The sequence below is a fragment of the Penicillium griseofulvum genome, assembly GCF_001561935.1.
Source record: "Penicillium griseofulvum strain PG3 chromosome Unknown contig_91, whole genome shotgun sequence".
NCBI classification, from domain to species: domain Eukaryota; kingdom Fungi; phylum Ascomycota; class Eurotiomycetes; order Eurotiales; family Aspergillaceae; genus Penicillium; species Penicillium griseofulvum.
This window is the reverse complement of record NW_024467450.1, coordinates 572266-582876: the sequence shown is the minus strand read 5'-3', so window position 1 is coordinate 582876 and position 10611 is coordinate 572266. Positions and strand designations below refer to the sequence as shown.

The 10611-nt window shown below is 45.9% G+C and overlaps 4 protein-coding genes across 4 annotated transcripts; 1 reads left to right on the top strand and 3 right to left on the bottom strand.

Moving 5' to 3' along the window:
- Positions 1-1595: 1595 nt before the first annotated feature.
- Positions 1596-2099, top strand: PGRI_065310 (Mannose-binding lectin; the record flags this gene model as incomplete). The annotated part of the gene is made up of 1 exon (XM_040794245.1): positions 1596-2099. The coding sequence occupies one exon, from the start codon at positions 1596-1598 to the stop codon at positions 2097-2099; it is 504 nt and encodes a 167-aa protein (XP_040649495.1).
- Positions 2100-3171: 1072 nt separating this feature from the next.
- On the bottom strand, positions 3172-4849 carry PGRI_065300 (MFS transporter; the record flags this gene model as incomplete). The annotated part of the gene is made up of 3 exons (XM_040794244.1): positions 3172-3729; positions 3781-4715; positions 4777-4849. 3 exons carry the CDS (start codon positions 4847-4849, stop codon positions 3172-3174), a joined length of 1566 nt encoding a protein of 521 aa, XP_040649494.1.
- Positions 4850-5646: 797 nt separating this feature from the next.
- Positions 5647-7902, bottom strand: PGRI_065290 (uncharacterized protein; the record flags this gene model as incomplete). The annotated part of the gene is made up of 4 exons (XM_040794243.1): positions 5647-6164; positions 6258-6566; positions 6626-7821; positions 7871-7902. 4 exons carry the CDS (start codon positions 7900-7902, stop codon positions 5647-5649), a joined length of 2055 nt encoding a protein of 684 aa, XP_040649493.1.
- Positions 7903-8882: 980 nt separating this feature from the next.
- On the bottom strand, positions 8883-9729 carry PGRI_065280 (alpha/beta hydrolase; the record flags this gene model as incomplete). The annotated part of the gene is made up of 2 exons (XM_040794242.1): positions 8883-9218; positions 9271-9729. The coding sequence occupies 2 exons, from the start codon at positions 9727-9729 to the stop codon at positions 8883-8885; spliced, it is 795 nt and encodes a 264-aa protein (XP_040649492.1).
- Positions 9730-10611: the final 882 nt, after the last annotated feature.

Below are 10611 nucleotides of genomic sequence, written 5' to 3'. Positions count from 1 at the left end.
GCTTGTCCAGCAAGGCTGAATGTAAGGTTAGATTCCGTTGACACCCTTACTTGTTGCGATTGGGTGTGGACAGTGGTATTCTTAACATTGGCTACCTTGGCCGGTGTATGAAAACGTATTGAGTGTATAACTCATGTCAGTAATAGAATGCACATCACTAGTTGGTGTCATGGGCTCGGAATAGTAATTAATGACAAACTGGTATTCCTATCTAAACTATTGTAGCCGTCGATGAGAATATCAAATCTGGAGAGAAAGGACGAGAGATCTATCTACAGGAGAAAAGGGATTTATCCATGTGGTTGGTGTATGGCTACACTAGTGCCATCTTTATTTGCTTGTTCAGACAGCGGCGTTTGTTGATATCAGCCAAAGGATAAGGTGTTGTCAGGAATTGGAATGATACCGTCATTTTACTTGAAAACATGTGTGATCTCTTCACTATACAACTTGCGTAATTGTGATCAACCACCTGGATAGAATGTAAAATACAGACAACTATTGTTTTTAGTCAGAGAGAGAATTTTATCATCATGTTATAACCAGTATTTTCGCCATACACCTGATTTCTATCAGTTAGAGTCTCATTGCTGATAATCGAATTCATAGCTGCGGATCATAGAGGATGATCCATTTATTATATGTGAAGTGCTTCTTGATCTTGTCTGTATACACATATGGTCAATCCGGCTATAGCTTTGTAAAAGAAAACCGACGTAATTCAGGGCACCAAAATACATAGCTCATCCAGAGAGTAACAATTGCTTATGAAAGCCAAGAGAATCTTATCATCATTGATGATGCCCGTCCCCGGATTCAACATGTTTGGTGGCTGGCTGTGTCTGCATTCTGGGCCTTGGTATGAGGTGTGCATGGCTGGCTGACACAAGTAGCCCTAACCGAACTCCATAAGCATCCACCCACACAACCAATCTAACTAAGCTGTTGATCAATAGAACTCTTTATGCCATATTACGTACGAAGTAACTCGGGGTAATACAGCAGCAAGGGTTACTTGAATAAGTAAATTATGCTACCAAATCTGCAATATTCACTCAGGATGGATGGGAACTTAAGCTTACACGACTACTGGCTATATTATGCCTCCATATTCAAGGACACCCTGCATTCCATGATGTTATTCACTTGAGTCATGAGGCACAAACATGCCCGGGGATTCCTTCTGCGGAGGTGATTCAAACATGATTCAAACATGACTATGAGACTATGTGAATCCAATCTAATATGACTCTCACTGCACCTGGTTTAGTGCAGAATCATGCAGGCCTTGCAGCTTAATCCACACCGAATGCAACTCTACTTCTGAATAGCAAGTTTACATCGGAATGGTCATAATATCATGGGGAGTGCTACCAGCTCTATCCTGCGCTGCATTCAGCTATTCTGTTTCCAGGGCTCCTGGGAACTATCCTTTACATCTCATGCTATAAGTACCATGCCAATCCTCAAGCTTTGGATCAATTCCCAGTCACACCGCAAAGTGCAAAAGGACAACAGTTTCCTTTGCACCCTGCTCTAATATATCTTAACCCCTTCTTTTCAAAACCTTTATCCTTCGACTATTTCCCCACAAAATGGGTAACGGCAACCCTAGAGCTCCTGGAGGCCCAGGGGAAATCAGGAACCCACGTACAGGAGGTGATCCAGCCGGCAAAAAAGCATTCGAATTGCTACATGGCTCTTCTGAAGTGGATAAGATTCGTGTGTGGATTGGCAATGGCAAGCCACCAAACCCGAAGGAGCTGATTCTAGCCCTTCAGCTAGTTTACGTTGACCACTCTGAAAGTGAGGTTGTTGGAAAGAAGAATCACGATGATTACATTAGGGAGGAATTCGATTTAAACGCTAAGGAGGTCATTACTGAGATGTCCCTCTACACTGGATGGCGTTTTGACCGTTTCCTGATCAAATCGTTCGACACTGGAACGGGAAACAGCCGAGAATGGAAAGGTGGAGCAAAGGATGGTGGAAACCCACATGAGCAGAAAGTGGGAGAAAAGGTTCTGTTAGGCTTTTGGGGCTACCATGATGATGATGAGATTGTTCAGATTGGATCAATCTTCAGGGGTGATTCTTAGGTATGCGCTCTGGAACATATTGCTGCAGGACTCAACTGACATTTATTGTTGTACTGAACAGGGGGATCTTCAGATTTCTTGTGAAAGGAGTTGAAAAGGAAGGTGCTAGTCTGGCTTGTTGTATTCTATGATTAATATGCCTTGGTTTGGGTTTTTGTCCATATGGTGCGGTTTCCCTATTCCATAATGCAAATGCAGAGGCTGTTGATTCAGTGTTGCTGTTCCTTCCTAAGCTTCGTAGTAATTTGTGACAACACGTTACGGGCTAAGCCCACAGTGCTTAATCACTAGCTGCTTGACAGGAAGGGAGCAAGGGTCCTAGGGTTACCTCTGGGTGACACTCCCCCACCCTTGGGGATTATCCAATTAAGAGAGATAGAGTGCTTCCCTCAGGCAGTACACTTTTTGCTCAATACTAGCAATAATGCTGCCCAAGAAATAAGACGTATGAAGTGAATATTCCGCCTTTTGCAACTTGCGCAGCCCTGATCCGCGGGGAGCCTTTCCCCTACAGCGTGAACCAATAGCGCCTCGGCGGTATATAAGACTTGTGCAATCTGGCTATTAAAAGCCTAACTGATTATAGGCATTCTATGAAGGATAACAGAACAAATGTCACAGTTCAGGCTCTTCTTGACAGATTACCTTGTAATTACCTTGCCCGAACATTCCGGGGAAAAGCGGTGGTCGGGAGTCTTCAACCTAACCACCATGTTTTCACAAGTAATGCCAGTCTAAATATTTGTTGTATCAGCCTATTTGCAATCAACTCCTCTAATCATATTTGGTCGTTTTGGGGTCTTCAACTCTCATCCAATCGATACTCCACCTCTGTCTTCGTAGCTTCTTCACAAGATCCTGCAAGTTCTATTCTACAACATAAAACTCCTGGTTGCTGATATAATATACTATACATGATAATCACAAGAGGTCACCTCCTAGGCTTGGGCTTGTGCATTACCATGTGATATGTAATGCCAGAGGCCTTGTCGCTAGGCATACTGATCGATGAGTGATCAGCCCTTCAACCTTGGAACCATTCAAGTATCCGCTAAATCATTCTTTTCTTCCGTTAATTCTTGGCCAACCTTCGTCTTCGAAAATCTTTGAGTAGAAAGATAAGGGCGAGAACAGTGCCGAATGCTGTCAAACCGACAGAAAACCAGAGAGTACCCCGGTAACCATGAAGCAAGTCTGCCTTGGTGTGTCCACCATTGTTGATCTCAAGTTCAATGGTACCAGCGAAACCAAGACCTAGCGATATACTGTAGACAACAATCGTCATGATCACACTGGATCCCATGCCCTGGTACTGTCGAGGGACTGCGTTTGAGAAGATGATCGTGGCCGCAGGCAACGATGAATCCATTGCAAAGGTGGCGATAATGGTAGCGAAAAAGAAGTAGGTCCAGTATATCGAGTGTACGGGTCGCAAGGCCATGAGAAGGGAAGTGACGAAGTAGCAAAGCATTGCAAACAACATGATGGACGAGGCTGGAACCTTGGTGATTATTTTGCCAACGACCAATGCTGTTCCTATGCCGGTGATGAGGATAGGAGAAAGCCATGCAGCCAGTTGAATGGGAGTTTGGCCACCGATATTGAGGCTTATTCGGATGACGTAGAAAAGCTAGACACATGCTTAGTTTGACTTGATTTGGGTGCCAAGATTAGTACTTACCCAGATGCCAAATGTGGACCAACCCGCTGCTGTACAACCGAAGACGAAGGCGATGTCGGAAGTGAGAACGGCAACGGGTAGGATTGGATAGCGAGCTAGGTGAAGTTCGATGTAAAAGAACGCTGCCAGGAACAAGACACTCAGGATCAGGCATACGTAGACGTAAGGTTCGTCCCACGTAGTGACAAGACTCTGATTCCAGGCGAAGTTGAATAGAACCAGAGCTATCACACCGTTTGTACCTCCCAGAATATCGAGGCGGTCTAGAATCTCGCGAATCGTTTGTCGCTGCTTTTTCTCACCATCGACAGGCATATTTGGGATTGCAACGATAGAGAGAACGAAGAGAAAGGCAACCCCCAAAGCTTGACTCCAGTAGATCCATGGCCACCAAGCTATGGCGAAGAGGGGCCCAAAGAGGAGACCTGCCATCGCACCGACTGGGGCTGATGCAGCAAACCATGCAAACCCCATGTTTCGATTGTGTCCGGAGAAGCATTTTCCCATAATGGCGAGTGCATTAGGCACAGTCAAGGCGGGACCAAGGCCCTGCAGGACACGAGCAAGGATGTAGACGGGGTAGCTGGAATAGGCAGAGACCCCTGCCATCATGCTGGTCAAAGCAAGCCAGCCCATACCGATGATGAAGATTGCCTTATTGCCAAACTCGTCACCCAAACGTCCTCCAATCAAGATAAATGTCCCTAGAGTCAAGCCATAGCCAGATATTGTCCACGAGAGTTTACCAGGGTCGGTGACACTAAAGGAATCTCCGATTATTTCCAGGGTCGTGAGGCTGTTGCATAAGCCCAACTGATTGGTGAACATGGATGAACACACCGTCATGATGAAGATGATCCGCCGAATCAAGGAGTAGCCATCGGCAATGTAGACGTATTCATCTTTCACAGTCTGTGTAGAACCTATACCTGGATCTGGTTGAGTTAGTCAAGTTCAAAAGGCCTCCAGCTCAGGAAATCTTTGAGAGAGACTTACCATCGCCATGCCTTGGTGGAATTTTGGAATCATGCGCAGTTTCCTGCCCTTCTATAGATGACGTAGTGGCCATTTTGAATAGGATTGAATGTCACTTGACTATAGTGGCGAAGAGGAGATTTATGGAGAAAATAGAGATAATTAAATTTAAGATATGAACTAAATAAGGCTAAGCTGTCTTGAAATGCAATGCAGTTTTGATGCTATCTAGATATTTGTCAGAATCCATTTCCGGAGCAACAACACCGACTGTAGTTCGGGGAAAAGTCTCCGGGAAAGTCTCCATTGTTCCGATCCCCGACTTCCTTACATGAACCTGTACAGCTAAGGCTATAGCCGCCACAAATACCATATTTAAGATATTGAATCATCTTAATACCTTATCCAATTTCACTCTCTATATAATGGGTTCATCTAAGTGGTATAAAAAGGTATCTTTTCAGGAGTGATCAATTCATGATTTTCATATACTGAAATACTGAAAATAGAAGGGTTTCTTGGCCTGATCGATTATAGATATTGAAGAGGGAAACGCTCAAGGCTGTATGCTCTGTTATATAGGGTTGATTTACTCGAGATTCCAGTTTGCACCTAAGGTATGTGTCGAACGGACCTCGAAGTACTGAAACCTATCTTGGCCGCCGCTTCAATGAGTGCACTCAGAGTCTAACTCAGTAAATCTCAGAGTCTGGGCTCAACCTTAGTTGCTCAATGTAGTCAGGTGGCAATTTTGTGAGGCTCAGAGCGGAAAAACAGTGGCAATATCGACAGTATGTACCTGACATTGGTATCGATCAACACCCCTATATATATCTTCCCCTCATTTCGTATGTCCTTAGCTCTTCGGCTAGGTCCACCACGTTGACATGCTCATGAGTCAAACCCTGAAGTCCAGCACTCGGATAGTATGTCCCCATATTTGTGCATCAACCCCCTAAGTGCCACGCCACAGGTTTGTGATCCGCCAATAGTAACGTCAAGTGACATGAGTCCTTTCATGAGAATGTTGATTTGGCAGTCCCAGATCCCGTCCGGTACCAAAAGCTGTGCATCATTCTCTAATGAGCCATCACACTTAGAGTGAAGCTGTAGGCCTATCACGCTCTCGATAGCCCGTTGGAGGGCCGTGACAGCCAAACTCGGAGTAACATGATAAGCGGTGAGTGGTACTTCCGCGCCAAGTCCGTTTTGGAGGTTGAAGGCTTCCTCGGTGGGCAATTTAAGTACGCATTCAACTACCTGTGCCACGCTCGATGCTGCGTCGCGCTGGTATTCTCGAATCGCTGGGCCTATTTCTTGTTCGACAGAGGAATCAAGGCCCTGGGTTACCTTTTTGAAAACCTCGGCGAGAAGGAAAATGCCAAGGTTCCAAAACATCACGAGGGAAACTAAGGCATAACCAGTCAGTGAGGCACTAGTAATAGAATTGTGGGAGAAAGGACGAGTGAGCGAATTAGACAACGTGTAGGTGTCTGGCTTACCAAGAGATATCCTAGGACACGTGGACAGGCAATGGAAATTCCTGATGCACTGAAGGATGAAAGGTTGGAATAATTCGCTGAAGCCACGGACAGCAGCCACACTAATGTTTATAGCTTCGATTGTTGACGAGCACCGCTCATGTAGAGTTCCATACGCCTGATTAGCAACGGTTTTGATGTTTATAATCTGCCTCCAGACAATAAATGTTTCCGCGCTGGCTTTCCGACAAATGGGTTGAACATTGATATCCAGCTCTAGAATATTTTGAGTGACTGCCAATGCTGCCACAGCGTCTTTATTTGAGAGGACTATGCGTTTGTAGTTTAGTTCCCATGAGTTTGAAAGTGCCTACGTAAAGAACACTAACCTTTTGTAGTACCCCACATATCTGGAAGTTTGCATTGTCGATCCATCGCTAACGCTGCGCCTGTGTCGCGGATATACGCAGTCCACCGGATGATGTTCAAACATGCTTCAGCAAGAGCGCCGTATGTGGATGATGGACCTAGGTTTGCACAGTATTGCTTGACCAGCCCATCTAAGTAGGATAACTTTTGCAAAGCTGTGTCAAGGAAGTGGTTTGGTACAGGATCCTCCCTGTCGGTTATTTTAGTTGGTGTAACAATCCCGACAAACATGAGTGTTGCCAATACAACTCGGAATGATCGAACATCATGCGCTTCATTGAGAAGTGATCTTGCCCGTGCCCAAGCATCAATGAAAGCGTCCAGGGAAGAATTATCTCCTGTCTCTCCAGTCTTTGAATTCGGAGGAGAGTCACCATAAGCAGATCTCGTTTCAAAAGAAGGGGAACTCGGCAACCATTGCATCGAAAATGCGCGAAGGACTGCAATGAAGGTCTCATCTGATTTCTTTCGCGCAGCCGAGTTCAACCGATTGCCATAGAGGTCGCCCAAATGATCAAGGAACCGAACACTTCCCAGCAAGGAAATTTCATGAGACATTGCTTGTGAGTGACCAGGAAGAGCAAACCGGGGTGCAATGACGGTTGGACCCACGGTTGACCTGGCAGGTGCCGAGCTATCTGAGCTCGCCGAGTCACTGTCCCCCAACCGGTAGCGAATCCCAGTCGCATAGAGATTGCAGTCATAGTCCAAAAACCTGGAGGCACTGGCTGTTGCGATTGCTTCATAGATCCGAGCGAGACGATCACCGAAGATCGTCGCGTCGATTCCAGAATTCAACAGGTAGATCGGACTATTGAATGAAAGGCCAACCGCTGGTCGGTGATTAACTGATTCGAGACTTTGTCCTCCGTGCAAGCGAGTCAGTTGGGAAGTGGCAGCCGTAACTTGATCCTCACGCTGGGTCTCTGGCGCTATGTGTCCAGAAAGAGTCGCATCGAATGATCCAGAAGGCTCGAGGTTGGTTGAAAAGAGGTTGACCCTATCTGTCACGATCTCATCATAATCAATATTCAGCCAAGCTGCTAGAACGTCTTGGTCGGCGATAGAGGCAGCATCGAATCGATTGCTCGGACTTTCAGTGACTTCTTCAATTATTGCATCAAAGTCGTTGGGTTCATTTCGTGGTGTTGACCCACTGGCTCCCCCGTAGTTTCGTCTCTGTCGTTTGCGAGAGAAAGGCCTACTGGACTGGGCTATAGCGAATTCGAATGTACATTGGCGTCTCAGGCGTTTGCAATTCGTGCAGATCACATCAGCACTCACTTCTGGATCTGGTTGCACAACACAGCGTCGCTTGGAACGTCTACATGGATCACAACTTGTGTTTTGGCGCCGTGGTTGATCCACGGGAGATGTTGATACCCTTGGAGATTTGAGGTCTCCCGGCATTCCGTGTCTACATGATACCTACAAGATGAGGTAGCGTCCTAAATTGGGTTATTCCGGACGCGGCTGTATTGCTTTTCCGTTCCGCGCCGCCACTGACACCTTGAATTGTGACTGAAATATGAGGCACCACTCAAATGTTGGAGCTGTACGCCGGCATACCGGAGGATTTATTAATCCTATGTGTGAACCCAACCCAGGCCCATTGATGGGGGCGCATTGGGTCCCCATTAAAGCCCATCGGTATCTAATAAATTGGCCTCTGTAATTTTTTGAACTATCTAAATCAACGCGTTTTTCGCGTTTTTAAACGTGATATAGAAATATAACTAGTAACTAATTCTAAACTATTTAAATGAATAGAATATTACCTTAGGTATAATAGTGAGAAACGGTGCTAAACAGAGGGTTATTAAAAAACCTGTTTGGTGCCTATTGGGCTTTACCGCGGGCCCATAGCCCACCAGTGGGCCCGAGGATAGGGCCAAAGCCCAAGCAATTAGTGGGTTGGGATTTGGGCTTTTATGGGCTTTGCGGAGGTCTACTAGTAACCGGTGGCCCATTTTAGTTAACTGATTGTTAGCAAAGCCGATACAGAAATACAAAGTCTTGCCTAGCTGAACCCGATTGATTGGACCCCTACATAATACGTCCCACGCCCACGTCGAAAATGTATTCAAGGAGAGGAGAATCATCATAGTGTAAACTTAAACATCCAAATATGGTACACTTCTCATGCCCAGCAATATTACCTAAAAAAAACTCTATACATACATAGAGGGATAGGGCATAGTGGAGGATTTCTCATGCCTAGAGTTTCTCCCCGGCTGCCCTCCGAATGCAGTCGACAATGAAGCCCGGGTTGCTCATGAATGGGGAATGGCCCTCCTCGCATTCCTCCACATCGAAGCAACCTTCGCCTTGTGCAATCATCCTCCGTTGGAACGGTTCCCGCAATGCCTGGTCGTTTTTGCAGACAATGTATGTGCTCGGTATTTCACGGTAAGCGGTGTACGTGGCAGGAACAGTCAACGGGCCCACGGGGAATGTACCGAGCAGCTCCACAGCCTTATCAATATCCTTCTGATCGCAGCGGTTATAAAACACGAGGTGGATATGGTCTTTCGGGAGACTAATTGCTCCGTCCTATCGACAGGTTAGTATTGTCGATATAGAAGCAAATACTCGGAGCCCATACCGCTGACACATCTAGTCCACCAAACTTCTCCTCCAATTCCTTGCGCTGACGCTCGAGCTCTTCTTCCTCGGGCGTCTGCGGGACTAACTGGCCGATATGGGTCTGGCCTTCCGGCAACGCCATCGCGCACATGTATACCAGCTTCAGAACCCCGCCTTTCAAACCCTGTACGTCTCGATCCTTCTTTCCCAGACCCTTGGCTGCCTCGGACATGGCAACGCCGCCAAATGAATGTGCGAGCACGACGACGTCCTTCCCAGCATCCAGTTTGTTCATAATCACTTGACGGACAGCTTCCGCATCTTTGTTCCAGCTGGCCAGTGGTGGACTGGAGTCCACTGAAGGCATGGTCACAGCTTCTGCATCGTAGTTGACTTTTGCTAGCTCATTAATAAGGCCTTGGAAGTGTGCAGGTCGGTGCCATGCACCCGGCACAATAACAATTGCAGGATTGTTCATCATGAAGCTGTGTTAAAATAGAAGAGTAATTGAGAGTGGTAATATGAGCTTGAAGTACGATGGAGATGAAGATTTTAAATATCTGGAAATGTAAGGAGCATATATGTAGGTAAACATTTTGAGGGCCCCACATCGGAGCCGCCTCAAAGTGGATCTCTTGGTCGGAGCCGTACTGAATCATTACATGCTGATTGGTCAGATCTCACCAGCTTCATGGATACATATATGTATTATATTACAAAGTAGTTCCATAACCTGCTCTAGAAGTTTTTTCTTTAGACATTCCTTCCGCTTCTTCTTTTTGCTGCCGACCTATAGAACTGGCACGTCTACACAGAATTATTTCTGAGAAGACCACTAAAGAGACCACTGAAAAGACTTCTGAAGGTTCCTATTAAGATATTCCTTTTTGAGGTATTGCTATAAACGTATCATTTATCTATCAGATTTCCTCGTGGGAGTACTATAATCCCACTTTCCTCTTTCTTCCTATTCCTCCTTTGAGTCCTCTCCTCTTTACTTTTACACTTCACTTGGCCAACTTATACGGGCCCAGATTATTTGACACCCAACACATCAACAAATTCAGCTAATACGGACCCTAAAAGGTAAGAGTATCAATCTAACTAACTATAATAAGAGCTAGACTAATAAGAATATATGTCCACAGTAACCCCGGTATCCATTCCAGCCTACCGATTCTAAAGCCAGGCGATCCGATCCCTTAGGCTGGAACTTGGTCAAAGTACACCGAACGTCTTCTTCGGTCCATTGCAAAGGAAGGAGAACATATCAGATCAGTGTTATTGAAGTTCCTGATAGTTATACTGGATTGCTGCCATGCGGCCGCTGAAACACGGCAGTCTAACTCGACAACAAACA